Source organism: Salminus brasiliensis, chromosome 1 (assembly GCF_030463535.1).
Source record: "Salminus brasiliensis chromosome 1, fSalBra1.hap2, whole genome shotgun sequence".
In the NCBI taxonomy this organism is placed as follows: domain Eukaryota; kingdom Metazoa; phylum Chordata; class Actinopteri; order Characiformes; family Bryconidae; genus Salminus; species Salminus brasiliensis.
Window position 1 is genome coordinate 68,605,556 of NC_132878.1, and position 21,415 is coordinate 68,626,970.

General features: G+C 42.6%; 1 protein-coding gene across 2 annotated transcripts; it reads right to left on the minus strand.

The window, feature by feature from the left end:
• Positions 1–1,406: 1,406 nt before the first annotated feature.
• Positions 1,407–20,786, minus strand: ylpm1 (YLP motif containing 1). 2 transcript variants are annotated; one of them, XR_011980142.1, is made up of 22 exons: positions 18,884–20,786; positions 17,708–17,929; positions 16,663–16,860; positions 15,398–15,918; positions 13,111–15,285; positions 12,746–12,869; positions 12,520–12,655; positions 12,316–12,402; positions 12,058–12,232; positions 11,686–11,855; positions 11,267–11,418; positions 11,122–11,184; positions 10,514–10,633; positions 10,236–10,412; positions 9,706–9,789; positions 9,409–9,492; positions 9,174–9,254; positions 3,550–3,601; positions 3,247–3,371; positions 2,696–2,870; positions 2,085–2,200; positions 1,407–1,965 (listed from the first exon to the last, which is right to left on the minus strand). XR_011980142.1 is itself a non-coding variant. In XM_072688037.1 (21 exons), the coding sequence occupies exons 1-20, from the start codon at positions 19,427–19,429 to the stop codon at positions 2,724–2,726; spliced, it is 5,439 nt and encodes a 1,812-aa protein (XP_072544138.1). In that variant the 5' UTR covers positions 19,430–20,786; the 3' UTR covers positions 1,407–1,965; positions 2,696–2,723. The 2 variants fall into 2 exon arrangements, 1 of the variants encoding a protein (XP_072544138.1); XM_072688037.1 differs by lacking the exon at positions 2,085–2,200.
• Between the last annotated feature and the right edge of the window lie 629 nt (positions 20,787–21,415).

The window sequence follows — 21,415 nt, forward strand, 5'->3', positions numbered from 1 at the left end:
GCCCCCTGGTGCAGTTTCAGAGCCTTTTACATGGCAAGTGGCAATTATGCTTGAGGAAGGCGGAACAGCAAACAAGCCGAATAAGAGCCTGCACCCAGGTCCAACTCTGGGCCTGTTTGGGGAGGCTCATCATTGCTGGTTTGCTTTCACACAGCAGAATTCCCTTCAAAGTGTGGAGAGTTTGCTCAATTTCAAACGTCACTTTTCTGCGTACATTTTTGCAAAACAGAACAGCCTAGATTCATTTGTTTAAAGCTTTTCCTCATTTTCATTGGTTACAAACACTCGAAAAGTGTAGAACAGCACTCTCTGGAGTCATGGCGTTTCACCATGCAGCCACCTGCAAACAAAGGGCCGGTTTTTGGCTGAAGGAGTGACGTGACAAAATGAACGAATCATGCAACCCCACACACTGGGAGTGGATAGCTTCTACACATGCAGCACACCGCACTACAAGCAAAGCTCAAACCACCGATTTTAGGAGGACTCGAAAACAGCTTTCACACTTCACCAAACCGAACTCACGGAGTAAGCAGACCAGGGTCCAAAAATACACACACTTAGTCTGGTTGAGTTTGACCCTTTGGGCACATGTGAACACAGTAACCGCACTTGGATAAGGACCAAAAGAACCACACAGAGACCCTTAAGAAGAGGTGGTCTCGGCCCGGTACCGGTCCCAAACAAACTGTGGAGTGGTTCGTTTGTGATTTGACCCAATTATTAGGTGTACTACGCAGGTTTGAGCTAAACAGCTCCCATAGCAAAGTCTTAACCTGGTATGCTGTATTTACTTTCTTGCTCCCGTCCCAGACAGATCTGACCAATAAGAGAACGTTCTCATACGGTTTGTTGTGAAGCATTCCGGCACGCTTGAATTTTTCCCTGTGTGAAAACAAACCAAACCAAGAGGAAAACACCTCCAAGTTGAACAGATTCAACCCAGAGCAAACCAACTATAGGCGTGAAAACGCTCCAATAAACCCTTTACGCATACCCTTGACCAGTCCCTATGGTTATTACATAAAAAATGGTTACATCGGTTGTATTAAAAGTTGTGCTGACTTCTGGGGATGATCTATGGCTTTAACCTGGACTGAGGCTGAGGGATAACCACAGGAGCGTCTCTAGAAAGTTTGGGTCCCCTGGCCTTAGAAAAAGAAGCAGTCACAACGTTGAATTTTAGATTTGTGAGTACTGTAGCTCATGTACCGACACATCCATGTATCTCCAGCTTTACTTCACATAGACTTAACAGCATTGTCTTTTACATTTTCTTATTGGTTTTGGCACCATTTGAGCTTTGAGCTTTTTTTAAATGAATTAAATGTCTAAAATTCCTGTTGCCTGCAAGCTAGGCCCTTTGGAATTGTCTTATTATTTTAAAAACAGTAAAAAGTGCTGAGTGTTGTTTAAGAAGTCTCATTTAATATTTAAAACAAAAAAAAGGTGGTGGAGGTGATGGGGAGAATTTACAAAAGCATACAGAACATCTCACCCAATTATAGTCACTCATACGGGCCGTCTTGTGCCATTAAAGACAACAACCTGGAGTTTAGCCAGTTAAATCATACAGGTTGTTTTAAAGACCGTTTAATGTGACATTTATTGGTGATCTTGGTGACCTTACAGTACAGATTTAAAGAAGAAAAAAAAACAACAACAAACAAACAAAAAACACGTATTCTGTAGAATATCCTTTTTAAAAAAAAGCAAAGTAACCGGTCCAACAGGTTTACAACTATGATCAAAATCATAACTGCTGCAGAAATTCACCACAGAAAGCATAAAAGTAACTAAAACTTGAGAGCTGGGCTAAGACTACTATTGCAGGACGCTTTACGAAAGCCAGGGTGGGCACTAGACTCATTACTATGCTCCAAAAGCTTCTGCTGGACACAGAGTTTCTCCACCCTTCACTCAGTGGTACTGTACAGCACAGGAATCCACTTTGCCAACTGGAACCTGAAAATGAGTTTAAATAAATAAAAACACATTAACTGTGAGCTCTGAGACTTAAGTCTGGGCAATAAAAGATGAAGGGGGTAGAAAAAAATAAATAAATGTGATTTTGTAATTTGTACGTTTAACTGAAGAGAGGAGTTTCTGCAGAAACAGTAAGACCTACGATGTCTTGCGTAATGACGCCTTCGATTTATGATCTCTTAAACATTAAAATCCAAAATCCTACCCCCTGCACCTTTAAACAAAGCAGAAAGAGCAAACGTGAAAAACTGCCAAACAAAAAGCACAGAAAATTCATTTACCTTTATACTAACTACAGGGGTGTTCTCAACCCAATACAGTTAAATTCTCTTTCTCTCCCCCCGCTCTCTCTCTCTCTGTGCAGCTCAGCACGAGCGCATTGTGCTTAATCTCTCTTATCTCTGACTACAGAATGTAGGGTTGTGCTAATGTATAGGTTGTTAAGATGTTTTTTCAGCTCCAGTCCTAATTATCACCCTTTCATCGGTTGGATCAGGTTTTTGGGGTTTGGGGCTGCAAAGACCTGGCCACTGTGCAGGACAGTGGGTCCCCAGGACTGGAGCTGAAACCACAGATGTAAAGAAATGAAAATGTACTGATATAATGCATATCTAAGCTTTGACACTTTTTAATGCTTTTTTTCATTAATGCCTGTCTACATAAACCCCAAGTCAATATGTAGGAAAGTGGAAGTGAGGAATATATTTACCTTGCAAGTAATAAAAAACACAGCACTGCTAAAAGTACTTTGTCCGATTGAGCGCTCTCTGAGCCAGCTGACCCGTTTCATCCGTGATTTTCTCCCAATCTGTCTGACCCACAACAAACCCAATAGCACGCTTCCTGTCAGCGTCCTTCTGCTCTTCCAAATCCGCCCAGCGCACCTACACACACAAACATATACACATACAAATGAGCAGAAGCTCGATCTACACAGACACACAGTTCACTTCACTCTGAAAAACAATGACAATAAATGTACGTACAATTTGTAACAATGAGAATTTTGCACATATATACTTTGAACAGAAGTGTAATGACAAATTGAGATTCAAAATTTGTGTGAGGGAAGTGAGGGAAGAGGTAAATATAATACTTATTATTATTATTACTGATTTCCAGGGTGTATGGAGGAGGTGGTGAGCATTTGAAGGATCAGCTGCTTTTTTTATTATAGAGTATATTATTAATGTGTAGTTCATTAGCAGAAAAGCAAAGTATGCGCTGTAAGAGAATTTAGTGTTTGGAGGCACACTTTACCCTCTTTTTGCCAGGCTCCGACATACGGCTGGCGTAGTCGTCCGGAAGCTGAAGGAAATCCTCTATTCCCGAAACATCCGTGTCCCGCTTTCTTTTTCCTCCACCCGCAAGACCGTCCAGCTTGTCTTGACGGGAAAAAAAGCATTATCAAGGTCATCACCCTTTCCTAGCCACAAATTCCACACCAAAAGTTTTAAAAACTAACTTTAAAAAAACCTTAATCTGATATTATATTGATCATCAATATTCCAGTACATTAGACAGACAAAGTGACAAACACTAAAACACTCCGGAGACACCTACCGAGTTTGGCCTCAGATGTGTCCATCTCCCATTTGCTTTTTGGAAGGTATCCCTACGTTACAGAGAGACACTCCAGTTGTTAATCTTCAAGATGGTGTGGAAAAAGAGGAGGGGGTGGGGGAGGAGGGGGTTGGAGGTGGTGGAGGGGAGGAGGGGGTAATAATGGCTCTTTTGGGTGAAAAGATGATTGCTTTAAAAGAGGCAATAGTTAGTCATAAATCCAAACAGCAGCATCACAACACGTACTGTAAACACACTGCCACTGAGGTATAGATCTAAGCCCAGCCTGGGCGATTTTTTTTTAAACAGCCGTCCCATTATTAATGAAACTTATTTTGCATATCTTTGAAAAAATGATTTCATACAGCATCTCCCAGTTCTGTATATGAAGTAAAATATTTCCACGCCAAACTGTGAGAGCATGAAATACTCTGAAGCACAGAAGAACACAAATCAGTTGTATTACAGACACCACTAAACATGCAATATTCAAGAAATATCCATTTCTGTTTGGGTAGGGGGACAGATACTGAACAAATTCAGTATCTGAATTTGGGATGAAAATGGGATGAAAATAAGTATTTATGAAGAGACTATTTCAGGGTTTCTAATACAATAGGCTTGAATTCCAGGCACGGATCAAGTCTATGCCTAGCCTAAGTAGAGGCCCCAGACTAGTTTTTTTCAGAGCCCAAAAAAACAGCCCTGAGGTTATTTAGATAATTTAAGACCGAAATTAAGGACTGTACAATAGAAATATCCTGCAGTGGTCTTCCTATTGGAGAGGTCAGACTTTGGATTAAAGATATATTTGGCTAAACTGAGAAATTCTGTTTTGTAAATTTTCCCCAGATCCAGTCATTACCACAAGTGCTTTTGTTTTGCTTTGACGTTATATGGTGATGGTATAGATCAGAAAAAAGACCATATTCTACATTTTTTCGGCTCACCCCCCCCCCACCAATTGACTAGCACTTAAAGATTTGTGTGGGATTATGTTGCAAAAGCAATTTTTTTTTCAAACCTTTATTTAGAATTAATCACGCAGCAGTGAGGGTCCCTGATTCATCATTCTGTACCTCTGTCTTTAGCAGTTAATCGGTCAGAAGGAAACACTTGGCTCATTTTTCCAACTCTTCATATTCCTATACAACTAAACTTTACATGATTGTTCCGTTCGTAAGCCCAGGCAGTTTGCCATTTAGGTGATTTACTGGATTGAGCTGCTTCAAGGTCAGTAAAAAAAAAAAGCCACAGCATTTGTGTTGGAAATGGACATGGTTCTCGAGCAAATTATGTAGAGATTCTCACACACACACACACACACACACACACACTTCAGATCATCTGCTCAGTCAGTCAAATAGCATGAAATAAAAAGGAATTTATTAAAGCCACACACTACTATTACACAGCACTGCACTGAACACACATTTGAACAATACATCTCAGATTCCTACCATATCCTTATCTGTATTCTTCATTGCACCTAAAATCCAGACTTTTCATATAATTCTAGATGTATTTTCATTTCTATATAATTATCTGAACATGGGTCTACTTATTAATCGTTTCATTTTTCATTTCGTTTTGCACCGCACGATGCATGAGACCAACAGATTTACATTACTTATTTCATAACTGTACAGTATTAAGTAGTGTCAAACATCTCATATCACTGCATCCATTACAGATCCAGATGAATTGTTCATATAATAATAATAATAATAATAATAATAACAACAACAATAATTCCTTATTGTTACTTACCTGTGTGAGACATGCATGAGTACATTAAACATTGTTTTAATAAATAACTTTTTAAGTTAATGAGTACAGACAGCCTTACACAAACATTACCTGTCTGCACAGACTCTCCTTCAGTACGCAGAATATAAGCATCTGATAACTGAGGTCTTTAAAAATGACCATTTTGTAACCTTTCTTTATCCCTTTACAAATAAACTGGCTGGTTTGGTTACCGTTTATTCAACACTACTGGTTACTGTTTATTCAATCTACTGTTTTCAGTTTTTAAGCACTGGGCTCTTTCAAGGTCAGTAAAAACTGGAGAAATTAGGGAGTTGACCAGTAGTTTGTGTCAACATGTATTTGGCGCTTTTGTCAGTCATGATCCTCACTGGCAGATCTTTTAATTTTCCTTTAGAAAATTCAAATCTAGTTTGCTGCTGTTTACACTAATGATACAAACTCAAACAAACAATATTGCACAATTCTTTTTTTTTTTTTTTTTTTTTTTTTTACACACACACACAGCTTAATTTTACAACTCTGTACAACACATACTACATTAGTGTTTGATATTCAGACAGTATATCAGTTTTCCCAGTGGGAAAAAAAACAAAAATCACACACACACACACACACACACACACACACACACACACACACACACACACACACACACACATTAAACAGATCATGCTTCCGAATGTAGCGATTGAGAGATGTTTTGTCACCAAGAGAGAAATCCTATGTTTGAGCCTGCTGTTCCTGAGTAACCAACTCTCTTTAGAAAACTGTTGCGTGGCTCACAGAGCTTTAGGTTACTAGGGTTTATCTTCAATGTAAAGGATTTTAAATCTGTATTGTAGAAAAGTGGCAAATTCATTTTTGATTGCAAGGTTTTATTAAAAAAAATAATAATAAAATTAAAAAAAAAGGTTTCAGCGATGTGGATTAAGCCCAGTTTGGGATTGTACAGAGTTACTGAACACTTTACCATTAAATGGTCGAGAAAGTCCAGAATTAAACTTAGTCAAGGTATGAGAAAGTTCAGCCATTTCAGTATGCCTCCAAAACGTGTCACATTACAGGTCTTATTATTTCAGTGAGTTATGCATTGCCAAACAGCACACACCACTGTCTGGCTATGCTCCAAAACTATGTTCTGTTTTTATTACAATACGATTATTGTGTTTGTGCCACAGAAAAAGGCCTTTACCACCAAAAAATTAATAAAAGAAGAGAAAACGGTTATTGTGGTTATAGGTGGGAAATTGATGACAAATTCTATATATAAATTCTATTGATGACAAATTCAGTTTCTGTCATAATATGCAAGCATTCTGTTGAACCTTTCAATGATCAGAAAAAATGACTTTCTTTGCAAAATGTCATGAATTTTGCCATACTGCTCAGTGAAATCAGTGCATTGTTAACTAACAGTACTATTTGTATCTCAACGCAAAACCCTAAGCACATGCATATGTAAAATATAGCTTTAGAACGATATAAAGACTTTCTACAACAGAGTAAAAGTGCATTTTTGGATATTGAACCATTTACATGTCCAGATGATTTTCTGCTATTTTTAGTCACAATATACCTAATTTAACATGGGAGGGGGGAATAAAAACATGATTAAAGTGCCATTACCTTATAACATGCCACATTTAGTGTTTAATGTTTGCAAATGTGCTCAATGAAGTGTTTTTCCCCTTTCACACTGGAGATGTTTTATTTTACACAGTTCCTTAACTAAAAGATGCTGGATGGAATAAGAGGCTCCACTGCAGTTCCAGTAGTCACAACCTACTGCTGTTGTTTCTCTACTAAAGTTGTTTCACTGCCGGAACACTTTTACTGGAGTACAGCGTTAGGACACTTCACACACACACACACACACACACACACACACACACACACACACACACACACACACACACACACACACACACACACACACACACGAGAAGAAGGGAGCCCAGTCCTAGTCCTGGTCTCACTGATGTACACACAAAGCAAACAGGATTTTATATATAGCACAGACAAAAAAATTACACATGACTGTGGAACCCTTTTTTGGTTCATTTCTGAAGCAGAACCATTTTGAAGGGTTTTATAAAGGACCATCTATCAACGCAAAGAACTCTTTATCCAGGCACAACCAGTATCGCTGAAGAACCTCTTTTTTCCTTTAAAGAGTGCAGCACCCTGTAGAGTTTAGCCCACCTTATTCGGATCACGGTAAAGAAAGTCCTTAGGGATCATCAGGATATTGGAGTCAGGCATGTTGAACCTGAACTCTCCAGGGTGTTAGATGTACAGGACCAGAACTGGGCACCCTTGCTTTATTTAGGAGCTAAAATTGCCATTTTCACCTCTAAGACGCACTTAGCTCAGGGAGTTTTCACATGTAGTTGATGTTAAACAAACGCAAGTCAGTTTTGCTGAAGAGAAGCTGAAAGTGAAGTTGCCATTTGTTCTCTTTCTGCTCCTCTTCAGCATTGAGGAGATCTCAGACCACTTTCCATTTGCTCCTTTTTTAGAACCCAGAGCCCATCTGGGGTGCACTGAATTATAGGTAGTGATGTTCAGATTCATCACATAACAGATCCGATTTGCTCAGCCATGATAAAAAGAATATACATCACATGTATGTAAAAATGACATCTACTCAATTTGTCCGACACAAATGAGAGAAACCAACCAATGCACTTTACTACAGAGAACACTTTACTACCCAGAAAGTGGTACTTGTTACATCGCTGCTTCTGTTTGGAGAGAATTATTATATAGAGTCATTTAGACTACAATCCGCAAGAACTACATGTAAAGTGTGCCCCATGTTTCACTATGCGATACTGAGGAAGTGAAACATCGCAGATGTTCTAATGTTCTGAATTTCACATTCTTTTGAGAGATTCTAGTCAATTTAGACTTCACCACTTTGTTTCATGTTTGTTTTAGAATGCAAGCAAACCAAAAGGAAAATCCATCAAATCAGATCTGAACCATTAGCATAAATACAAAAACACAGTGTACACTCAAGGATGTTTACTGGAAAGTAAACCGCCAGAGTTAACCTACTGCCAGGAGGGAGGCGAGAGGGAGTTTTACAGGCACTGGTATAGCAATGGATATCAATACGATACTATAAATACAATACGATATAATTATACGATAATTATGCAGGCCATAAATGAGAACATCTGAAATAATTGATGAAACCTGAAACCAACACTTCATTTTCTGCAGTCATGTACACCTGCTGGCCACTGTCAAAAAGACTAATATTGTCAAATATGTCTATTTTATTTAAATAAAATTAAAATAAATGTTAAATTATATTTTTTATATTGAAGAAAAAAAAAAGTTTTTTTTCCACCAGGAAAAAAGATGGAAATATATTTCGTCTCAGGCCTGGCTTTTAAGTTTTACATTTAAAATCAGTGAAAAATGCTTTGGCATCTGTATTTTCAGCATGGATGCCCACAAAATGTTCCACTGAAACCATAATAACCAGTTCGCAACAAGCAAATATTATACAGACTTCCAATTTACAGCTAAAATATTTTTTACAACTAAAACTATGCATTATATAATGTATTATAACCACTGAATAAATATGAAACGTCTATTACACTGTAACAATATTCCCGACTGGTTTCAGAAACATGTAGAACATTTTAATTTGATTAATTTAATTTAGTTTGTCTGATTTGTACTATTTCTTATAAATTATGTATAAGAAATAAAACACGCACACAAACAAACGAAGACTAAATTGTACATTGTGAGCTTTCAGAGGCCTTCAGAGGAAGCTTCTTCCAAAAAGAGAACAACCAGGGGAAAAGAAGAAGGATAAAGAAAAGTCCTACCAGATCAAACTCCTCCTCATCCTCCTTCTTCTCATCAGCCTGGGCTTCCATCTCTGACGGGTTGAAGTCCTCCATTTCTACCTGTGAGCAAAAATGAAAGACAACAAATGAATTCATAATTTAAATAAAGACTCAAATAACGAACGACGGTCAGGTTTTTGTACCATATGTTTTCAGCCTTGCAATTAAAACCCTGACAAACAAAGGCTTCTTTCATTTTATTGGTTTTACTCACCTCTTCGATCGCAGCGTCCTGCAGTAAAGAGCGGATGTCCAGGCGGATCATGTGTACAGGAGCAGACTCCCAGCTACTCGCCAGCTGGAGACAAAACATCACATTCAGTTACAACCCTTCTCACTACACCCAGCTGTGTTTTCTTGTTATCTTCAAACGTGCGGAGAAGGCTGTAGACCAGCGGATAACGTCAAAAAAAAGAATCTTTACTCCTAAATCAGCACAATTCCTCTTTATTTTCAAAGTTAAACACAATAGAAAAATGACATTTAAAAAACAAAAAAAAGAAAAACAGACCTTTGTAATATCCTTCAGTTTCCGACCATGTATGTTTCTCTTAGCACACACCTGATGGTCACCTGAGATTTCTGCCACATACACCTGTGCAAAGGTAAACCAGCGTCATAGAAATGCTCACACTTCGCAGAAAAGTTACATTCAAATTCAAAAACGTATTTTGTTAATTGCTGGAATAGCTGTACAAGCTTTCCGTGGTTACTGTAACTCCGTGTTAATGTCAAATCTAAAATGCTATCTAAAATACAACAAACAAATAAATAAATAAATACGACATGATGGTAAGAAAGCTCGATTTAGCATGATCACTTCTTTAGAAGAAAAACAGGAGTCTGGTACACAACCCCCTCCTACCCAAACGACACTATATAGACAAACCTCTGCAGCTCTTTAGTCTGGAGGGAGAGAATTAAATGCTAAACTGCTTACATCCTGGAATATTCGAACATGAAATAAAGTGCAAGTCTATCATTGATTCTGGTAACTCAACACACCCCAAATCTAGCTCTACCCAGGGCAAAACAACTTACCTCAAAACCCTTTGTCTTGGCTGAGCTCCAGAACTGATCAAAATATTTGACTTTGTCATTTATGGCATCAATTATGATGAAGGGGAAGAAACCATCATCCAGAGTCTTCTTAAACGTTTTCAGCATGCTGTTTCTGTACGTATCCTCCATTTCTGGCTCGTACTCATATTCAAGGGCCTACAGAGTGAATGCAGTTCAGATTATACACGGTTACGCTTCTCTACTGCCATCAAAGCCTTTCAAACCATCAATTCAGACTGTTAAGAAGTTCTTCAGACCTTGGTCTTTACACGTTTCCCCGTATCAGGGTCTCGTTCTTCTTTTTCAACTTCCGTCATGAAATAGTCGTCTAGGCCGAGCACCCGGGGAGGGGCCCCACCATACTCCACCTCTTTATCCTAAAAAAGCCAACAGAGATTCGTATCACAGAGTTCATATGAAGCGGAGCAAAGATCTATACCTAGGAGGTTATCAGGATACCGGATACGCTAAGTGTTTAATCATTAAACACTATTTTAGCTTAATTTATTTAATAAATGTATTGCTTTTCTTTGAAATCAGGTACCAGATCCACTTCATTCTAAAAATGTTTTCCACATCCAGGCTGCATCTGTCTGTCTGGAAACCTCTAAAGCACCAACACTCACTGACCCCAATCTGATCTAAACATTCAGATTAGTTGTACAACAAACAGTTGTTTCATGCTAATGTACTAGATTCTGTTCACAATCTAGGGGGAACTGCAGTGGCTTTCTTTATGAGAAACAGACAGATTCACTTCACTGGGATTTCCATTTCTGTTTAGCTGCTGATAAACATCTGGGGCACAGTGACTGAGTGGGAAAGGGACTTTAGTAACAGATTTAGAAGTGAAAGACGATCTCACCCGGATGAGTTTGGCAAGATGACTTTTTCCACTTCCTGGAAGGCCTCGCATTATAACCACAATCTGAAAGTGAACATGAAAAAAAACCTTAAACACAACATACAGTAAAACACCAGACCAGATCACAATCAGTCCAAAATCCTACCCTATCTGGACGATTGGTTCGACCAGGAGGTTTCAGAATGTCTTCTACATTTTTGGTGTCTGGTTTCTTCTCCACTCTTTGGGGAATGGGAGGAGGAGGAGGCAGGGAGGCTGCTGGAGGAGGTCGTTCATCAGGATAACTCCGCCTGTCATCTGAGAGGAAGGAACACAGGCATTAGACATATTTCTAGACAGATTAGACTGACAAAAATTGTAAAATCTAGACAAGAGTTATTTTGGTAAACAAATAAATAAATGATTAATTACAAAAGTAGAAACACACAACAGGAAGTGTAAGGGGCTTCTATTGGTTCATTTTAAAAGATGCTCTATAAAATGTTCCATGGCCATTTAGGCTGAATTTCCCCCTTTTCAGTCTGTAACACCTGAAAAGAAAAAAAAAAGATTTCCTGTACTTACTTCCATAGCCAGAAGGCCCATGGTCATAGCGCTCAATACTTCTTTCATATGAAGACCTCTCGTAGCCTGGCCGACTGTAAAGCTCCCGATCCCGGCTAGTGCGCCCCTGATGTTCTCGCAGGTCTCGCTCGCGTTCCCTGTATCCTGGCCGTGGAGGGCCTGATGGAGGCCTTGATCAGACAATAGAGATTCAAACACTTATCATCAGTCTTTAGCGCAGTTAAAAGCAGCGCTCTGTCAGCTGGAGATGACTGACGCCACATGAAGTAACAAAAGGCCCATTTACTGAGGGCCGAATTCTCTCTCCCACTTTATCGTAGTCCACTGAACCCCGCTTACTTTTTTGTGCACAGACAAAGACAAAAGGCTTACCTCTCATCTCTGGAGTAGCGATCTCGGTCATATCGTTCTCGGTCATAATCCCCAGGGGGCCTATCTCGAAGAATGTCTCTTTCCCTATCCCTTTCCCAATCTCTTCCATAGTCTCGCTGGTCCGCATATGCATCGCTTCTTCTATCATAGTATGGATCTCTGCGGCCTAAAGGTTCTAACGAAGGAGGCATAAAATATGTCAGGACATCAAAACTTTAGCAAATCGCTAGCACCAGCATTACTAGCAAATAATCCAACCTTTTTCATAGCGATCAGACGGAGGCGGATCAGGCCTTAAAACAATCCTTTCGCCGTATGAAATTCTCTCCACCTTGGTACCAACATCTGTTAGGAGGACACAGCAGTCGATTACTTAACGTATCCACACATATAAAACATAAAATATGACACATAAAAACACCAAAATACTAAACGCATCAAAAGATGTCTGCACAGACTTACCATGACCATGACCATAGTCCACTGTTTTGGCGATGAGAGTTGGTGCTGGTGCTGAGGGTCCATGGAGGAAATCTGTTACAGTTTCCAAAGATCTACCACAAACAGCCGGTCCGGTTTCAGATAGCAGATTGGTAGTCTTTAGATAGAGAAATGACACAATCAGAAGCTGTTTACAAGATTTTAAACCAGTAATCTTCCAGTGGTAAACGACAAATCTGAAACATACCTGGAGCGCACTTTTAACCTCAGGTGGGATTTCTAATCCAAGAAGACCAGCAGGAAGCTCAGCCCCCCGTCCAGTAGTTTCTGTAACTGTATCCCCAAAAGCCTTTTTACTCTCCTGAAGCTCTCTATTAACAAAAACAAAACAAGAGGGGGAAATATCAGTCTGCCCAAACCCACACAAAATAATGCAGAGCTAATCTTGTCCAGCCTTATCCACAATGGGTGTGCTCCCGCTCCCGTGTTTGTAATTCATCAGATTACTCCTACCTGGTTGGACTAAAACCCTGCAACACCACCAGCATTCCGCGGATAAGACTAGGCTTTCCCACATGGAGTATATTTGTTTAAAATTCTTGTAATATGTACCTTATCATTTTTAGCTCTTGAGCAGCTTTGAGGATGATCTCATGCTGCCTTTGAGAAAGAGCAAGCACAGCTGTCGCTGCCCCTGGAGATGACTGATCAAGTGGAGCATCAGGAGCACCGCTGGTTGGAGGAGCAATAGAAAGCTCTGGATTCCTTTCATAAAGGGGTCCATGTTCATCAATATGATGAGGGTAGACTCTCTCTGGTGGTGGAGGAGGTGGTAGTGGAGGAGGTCTTTCCCAATCAGGGCGTGAATGGAAAGGCGGTTCCCTGTCTCTGTCTCGAAACGGAGGACTATCAGCATAACCTGGTCTTCGTTCTCCTCTAAGCCGATCCTCGCCCTCGTATGGCAAGGGTCTCTCCCTTCCCTCCATCCACAGATCTTCTCTAAGATGGTCTGGTGGACCATGCGGCGGACGCGGAAGAAAGTCACGGTCTTGGCGCTCTCTTCCCCAATCCTCACGCGGGTGAGGATAATACTTCTCATCCTCCTGGTACTCCCGTTGACGGTAATCAGGTGGGGGTCTTCGGTATCCATCATCCTCTGGACCGTACTCGTCAAATTCCTCCCTATAGGCCTCCTGAGACTCTTCGTGAGGAAGCGGTGGCCTTCGCCACCTGTCTCTTAGATTTGGAGGAGGGTGCATGGGTGGTCTTCTCATTTCCCTCTCCATCATTTCATGAGGTGGTACTGGAGGGCGCCTGGGTTCTCTGCCATGAGGATGAGGAGGCCAACCAGGTTCCCTGTCCATTTCATCATGGAAACCCGGCTGGCCCATCCCTTCTCGCTCTTGTACTTCATGAGGTGGAGGCGGCCGCCTCATGCCTCGCCCCATCATCTCATGCCGTGGAGGTGGCCCCCAGGGACCAGGGCCACGTCTGAATCGAGGCCCCATAGGTTCTCGATTCATATGGGGAGGTCCATGTGGGTCAGGTCCCATATTGCCCGGTGGAGGTGGGCGTCGTGGACCATGGGGCATAAAGCGAGGATGGAAAGGTGGGCGTCTAGGTCCTCCAGGAGGAAATGGGGGCCTATGGTGCATTGGTGGGCGCCTCTCATTCCAGTACGGATCTCCCTCTTCCCAGTATTCCGACGGTTCCTCCTGCCAGTGTTCTTCCGCAGCCTGGGGTGGCTCCATTTGAGGACCTCTAGGTGGACCCTGCTCTTCAGACTCTTCATAATACTCTTCTGCAAAATTATGCTTATCCGGATGCCACATCTCATTGGGTCCCTGGCCATCCATCATTTGAGGTTGTTCTTGGTCTCCCCAAGCATAATCCTCTGGCTCCTCACTTGGTGGCTGGTGGTCATAAGAAACGTTCCCCTGAAAACCGGGGTCAGGAGGGGGACCCATTGGTCCACCATGAAGTCCACGACCACGTGCGAGACCTCTTCCTCGCATTGGTAAAGGGCCCTGACCCCTGCCCCTACCACGCATAGTATGTGGGGGACCAGGGTGCATGATCTCTTGTGGGGGACCAGAAGGCTCCGTGGGCATATTAGGTTTAAATGGGTCTTGTTGAAGGGGCTTTGGCCGCTGTTGGGGTCCATTACTTGCGTTATTAGGTTTCTGCATTTCTGAACTTGAATTTTGTGATGTTTTATTGGCAGTACTCAGAGGCGGCTTTGACTGAATCGATGAGGATGTCGACACAGTTTTCAAGGCTTCTTTTGACAATTCTTCCGTTTTAGCAGGTTCCTCAGCTTTCTCGCTTGTATCTGCTTTAGTCTGAGGAATAGGATCACTTTGAACAAAAAAAGCATCTACTGAATCAATTACGTCATCTGACAAAGACTTAGAAGTAGAAACATTAGGTTGTTGTGTTTTATTTTGAGGTGTTTTATTCTCGTTCTGGCCTGTACCAGTCTGAGATGGGAGGGCCTGTGCTTCAGCAGGTTTAGCTGGCTGGAATTTAGATTGATTTAAAGAACCAGGCGTGTTTTGTGAGCCAAGGACAGGCTGTGTGGGCGGCCCAGGAGGTGGTCCAGGGGGTCTCTCAAAGCAAATGGGTGGATTCTGCCTTGGAGGAGTCTCAAATCGCCCTGGAGCCCCTGGTCGAATAGGATTTCCTCTGGGAGGCCTTCCAAACTGTTGACCAGCATCAAATCTAGGAGGCCCACTAAAGTGCTGTTGTAGTGGTGGTTCAAACCGTGGACCCCTTGGTCCTTCAAACCTAAAAACATTGTAAAAAAAAAAGTCAGCAAAACAGCTTTTAAAGGCAGGGTACCAGAATACCATATCACTTCCAATTCTTATTCTTCAAAAATGTGATGAGTTGCCATTACCTTGGACCTCTAGGCCCTTCAAACCTTCCTTGAGGACCAGGCGGTCTTGTCACTGGTCCAGAAGGACCAGCAGAGTCATGTCCTCCAGGTGGGCATGATTCTGGCACATTTGAGCCTGGCATGCTCTGTGGTCCCTGAAGACGGGAGCCGGTGGATGGATCCATTTTATTTGGCAACATAGTGGGGCCTACCTGGCCAGGCATCTGCATGTGTGCATCTGGGCCAGGAGGCCTAGGGTGTCCATATGGTCCCATCACACCTCCATAGGGGTCACTGGCACCATACTGTTGCTGCATGGCTCGCAGCGTAGTGACGCGTTCATGCAGATGGGCTGAAGTTGTGTTCATTTGCTCTTGCCACTGTCTCCACTGGCCTTCATAGTCCTGCAGCTGGTCTTTGTGAGGATACGCCTGAAACTGCTCAAGCCACAGTTTGAAGTGTCTGTCCCACTTTTGCAACACTGGAGTAAACTGCTGCTGTTGCATCTCATAGTGTTGTAGCTGCATGTCTAAGGGCATGGTCTGAAGCAGAGACAAAAAAAGGACATTTATCACTGCATGTTTAGTAATAGACAACTGTCTCAGAGACCCTTCACTTCTTTCTGGCTCAGGTCCCAAGCTGGCAGGTGTTTGTGATGTGGAAGAATCTGATAATCTGTTTAACACCTATCCAAGCGAACTTACCTAGCCAGTTGGTAAAATGGTACATGATAGCCAATTGTTAGTAACGGCTGGTGGACTACGTGCAGCCTTTTACAATTTAACCAGATGAGGTGAAAGAGAGCAACATAGCTGATGCTCACTACATAAAGGACAAACCTCAACTAGCATCAGCTGCTGCGTGACTCGCCAACTAACACACATCTTTGTCTCTCAGGCGTGTACAAAAACTGTGTATTAATCAGTCAAATGAGTTAAGTCTCATTGTTTAAGTGCTGTGCTGCTACAATAACAGACCACATATTACCCATCTGTCTGGACCAGTGATATACAGCTACTAACACCTAATCGAAAGAAGCCTTTCTCAGTAAGTAAGGTCCATAAAGCATATATAAAGCCCAAGCAAGATAACCCTATGCAGCCTAAAAATACAAACCCACCATGAGCACCTACTGCACACTGAGGTTAATCAGAATAAAGTTAACAGTGATGAGTACAACATCCAACTCAGTGTAAACATACTATGATAAAGCATGTTTAAGAACCTTTTTTTTTTTGCTTAGAGAGTAAAATATTTCACACGGACATGCTACTGAAGGTGGGTACCTGTAGATGTGCCGGCTGCTGAATGACCTGCTGGTACTGCTGTAGGACCTGCTGCAGCTGGGCGTGTTCCTGCATCAGTGCCTGGTACTGGTACCCGGCTCTCTGCTGCTGTACGTGCTGCCACTGAGCCGCTGCTGCCTGTAGCTGCTGCAGACGAGCAGCCTCCGCTGGGTCTCCACAGGTAGCCACACCACTGGGCTAAATGGAGCAAAGAGTCAATGAACAGAAAGCAGTAGAAGAAAAATAACTCGCCTAATACCCAAGACATATTGTCCATTACTTTTGGATTTGTTTATTTAATTGTGTCAATGACAAAATATCACAATTTATTCCAGCACTGTCTGCAAAAGCTTCTCTTGTGTACATATCACCTCTGTCACACAAAAAACAGCATCGCCAAAGCAGCAACTTCACAGAACAAAAACTGAACTTTCAATGGAAGTCAGTAGTAGTTAATGGTGTTGAACTTTAAAGCAACATGTGGACATGCACACACACACACACACACACACATACATACATACATACATACATACATATATATATATATATATATATATATATATATATATATATATATATATGTGTGTGTGTATGTGTGTATATATATATATATATATATATATATATATATATATATATATATATATATATACACATACATACACACACACACACACATTTTATATATATATATATATAGATAGATATAGTAGTGGTAAGTAGTGGTTGTGTGTGTATGTATTCCCTCGCTGTCCCACAAAAACATATGGAAAGACAAGGTTTTTGTGAGACAGCGAGGGTATACACAACTACAAATACAACCAACTAAATGGGATCACCCCTCACAGTGTAAAAAGAGCCCCCCCTACTTTAGCTGGTTCTGGTCTGTAATTGGAAAGAACACAGATATTCCAGCTGGGTACAGACAGCACCCAGTACTTTTTCTGTTCCATCTGAAATAGGGCAACTCAGAAACAGTGTAACATCCAGAACATCAGATCAAACCAGACCCTTGTAGGTAAAAATACGCTGGGCTGTTTACCTTAGTGTCCTCAGGTGGAGGAGGTGGGGGTGGCTCGTCTTTGGGTAGGGGAGGAGGAGGCGCGTTCTTCGGGGGTTCTGCAGGAGGAGGAGGAGTCGGTAGAGTCTGTTCACTTCCTTTAGTCGGCAAACCGCCTCCTGCACTCTGGTTCTGCTTTGCCTTTTCATTCTTTAACTTCTGGAGGTTTTGAAGGTGTTGTTTGTACCAATACTCCTGCTGCTCCTGCCAGCGTAAACACAGTAAACAGTAACTCCCACGTGCTCCGTAAAGAGGGTCTACATGCTTAGTTACTCTGTAGAACATTGTTGAGGGTGTGTGGGACGGGATGGGGGCAGGACAGATCATCAGACTACTACTACTATTGCTAATAATAACAACAACAACAACAATAATAATAATAATAATAATAGCATCAACAATAAAAAACTATTAATAGCACCTTATAGTGAACATGCTTTTTAATATAGTCAAAAACGATAAAGTAATAAATATAATAATTTTAATATCTAATGCTTTGAAAGAAAGTCATATATGGAAATATTTAACTAAGCTTTTACTTACAAAGTGCACAAACTGAACTTCCATGATCAACTCAATCCTTTAAAGTTATGTGATCATCTGTTTCTATTACAACTAGCTTCAGTTTCCAAAATTCTCTGTATAATCGAACAAGTAAGACGTAAAGGTCATTCAGAGTGGGTTTGGTGTGAAGCGCTGCTCTACAGAAACTTTCCACCACAGGTGGTGGTGGTGAATGGACCAGCCGCCTGAGGAGTTCCATGCCTCTAAAAGCTCCAGCTTTTCTCCTCCCTGAGTAAGACGTAAAGGTCTGTGAGGGGTGATCCCATTTAGTTAGCTGTATTTGTAGTTGTGTATACCCTCGCTGTCTCACAAAAACCTTGTCTTTATCTAATGCATTTCAAACCACATGGTGTGTGTGTGTGTGTGGGGGGGGGGGGGGTACATTCACAACTCATCTCTAAACTTATCACTATCTGACCATCAGTATGAGTATCAGAGACAGGTGTAGGTCCACTGGCTACATCTGTGTTGTAGTCAAGATGACGCCTGGATCCCATCAGCACCACCTGGTTTCACACCAAACCCCACTCTGAATGTGTTCATCTCAAACTCTCAATCTGTCACCCAGAGCTTTCAGTAAACACCGCCACTTGCCTGTAAGGACATGGAGGAGAAGTCAGCCTTCTCCGGCGGCTCCTCTGCAGGGGGCTCGCTGGATTTCTGAGAGTTCTCCGCGACAGGGTTTTTCGGAGGTTCAGGCGGACCCCTGGCCTGCGGAGGAGGAGGAGGAGGAGGAGGAGGAGGAGGGGGCGGATCGCTGAAGACGCTGCCATCGCCAGGTTTCACGCTCGGAGGCGCCGAGGAGAAGCCGCCAGCCCCCGCCTGCCAGGGCCCAGGTGCGATGCCAGAACCGGGAGCAGGAGCTGGAGGGTATCCCGCGGTGCCGTGGTGCAGCACCGACTGGAGTTGGCGCTGGTGGAGCTGCTGAAGCTGCTGCATCTGCTGGAGGTGCTGCTCATGCAGACTGGAGAAGTTGGACTGGGCGACCGGAGCCGGAGCTGGAGCCGGAGCCCCGTAACCGCCGAACCCTCCGAACCCGCCTACGGGTGGCGCTGCGCGGGGATGCCCGGCGCGGGGGACGAAGGGCGGCTGCGGTGGCGGCGGCTGCGCCCCGCTGAAACCGCTCCAGGCCGGGTACATGATCACACACACACACCGGCACACGCTCGCAGCACCCTACATACACCACACTAACGCGCGCTCATACACAAACACACACACACACACACACACACACACACACACACACACACACACTTTCTCTCTCTCACGCACGCACGCACACACACACACACACCGGCCCTCACACACGGTTCCTCACACTCCGCCCTCAGAGCTGATGTCCTGGCTCTGTGTCCACAGCGCGTTAGGTTAACTCCGCACTCTCCGCTCGGTCTTATTTACGTTGTTTACGGTTTTTATGAATCGCACCGTTCATTGTTTTCCGCGCGTGTGGCCTCTGCGCTCCCGTTAGCACCCTGCTAACCGGAACGCTAACAAAAAACGTAATGACGTCATTACGTTCCCACCATTCGTCAGCACGTACACATGTCCGGGTGAGGCGGGACTACGCGAAGCTCGTCTGCTCGACTTCGCCCCCTACTTAGTAGGGCACTATTTAGGCGGTAACAGACTTCTAAACAGCCTTATACACGCCTACAAATGATTTGTCCACTATGTCTGAAACACCAAGAGCTCTTACTTGTGCGAAGAGTGCATTACTCTGGGGTCATAACTGCCTGGCCGGTGTGCACTACATAGGGAACATGGGGCCGTTTCAGATTCGCCCATGGACGTTAGCCGGCATAGCCTCTCTAATAATTCCAGCAGCAACAAACGAGTGACTTTCAAACATTTCAGAGATTCACTCACACTGTAAAGACCCCAGTATGAAGCTCCTGAGGTGTCAAGATAAAAAAAAAAACCTATATTTAGAGGACAATTAATTCCTTCCATTTAAAATCTGCTTCCTTCAATTAAATAAATTGTTCCCTATATTAACCAATCAAATCCCTCAATTTAATACATTTAATAAATTGTTTTTTTTTTATTTAAAAATCCATTCCCTCAATTTATTTAATCAATTTCCTTTGAGAATCTGATTACTCTATTTAAAAACCATTCTCTCCATTCAATTAATTGTTCCCTCAGTTTTACTAATTGTCCCTTAATTTCACGATCACTACATAGAGGCTCTGTCTGAACCTGGAGGTAGCTGACATGATAGTTTAGCTGTGCTGTCATTACATTTACATTTAAGGCCTTTATCTGATGCTCTTATCCAGAGCGGCTTACTTAGTGCTTCACTGTTTACTCAGAAAATACCCTCAGCTAGTTTATATCGACTAGGATCCAAAAGACCCCTCCAAGCTTAGACGCTACTAAACACAAGAGTCAGTGTGGAGACCACAATACTCAACACTACACTTCACCCAACTACTCTCGGAAGAGGTGATGAAGACAGCGAGCGACTCTGCTGTTCGGACACCCAGGAGAAGTCCGTTCCACCACTTCGATGCAGGACAGAAAAAAAGCCTGGGTGCTTGGTTCTGTGGATCTTAAGGGATGGTGGGTCAAGCCGAGGTCAAGCTGGAAGGGCTCTTGGTGCAGATCGGCTTTTGACCATTGCCATCATGTACGGAGGGGCTGGTCCATTCTTGGCTTTGTAGGCCAGCATCAGGGTTTTGAATCTGGTGCAGGAAGCAGATACAGTGAGGAGAACGCAGCAGAGGAGTGACATGACTGAACTTAGAAACGCTGAAGACGACCCGTGCCGCTGCATTGTGCAGAAAGGAAGACCAGCCCGAAGGGAGGGGCACCAATCAAGTCTTTATTATTCAAGTCTGTGTCATTATCCATCCACATTTCCACCCAATAAAAAGAAAACTAGATTATTCCACTTTGATGCAGACAAGACTGGAGGCCTTCCTGCCTGGTCTGAGTAGGCAGCATTTCTTCCTTTTCAGACACCTGAGAGTATGGGCAGGTTCAGGTTCACCTCTTCAGACGCTAAAGGGCGCCCCTGAGCGACAGTATTACTCTGGGCTATCTGTTGTAAGTGTAGGCAATCTGGTAGTTAAATAAACGAACGGATGATACTGTAAGTGTACACAAACTAACCCCCTT

Coding starts and splice junctions, on each gene's coding strand:
- ylpm1 (XM_072688037.1), bottom strand. CDS start 19,429: ATGTACCCGGCCTGGAGCGGTTTCAGCGGGGCGCAGCCGCCGCCACCG. Junction 10,634..11,121: donor ATCTTGCCAAACTCATCCGG/GTGAGATCGTCT, acceptor TGGCTTTTTTAG/GATAAAGAGGTGGAGTATGG. Junction 2,871..3,246: donor CGGAGCCTGGCAAAAAGAGG/GTAAAGTGTGCC, acceptor TTGTGTGTGTAG/GTGCGCTGGGCGGATTTGGA.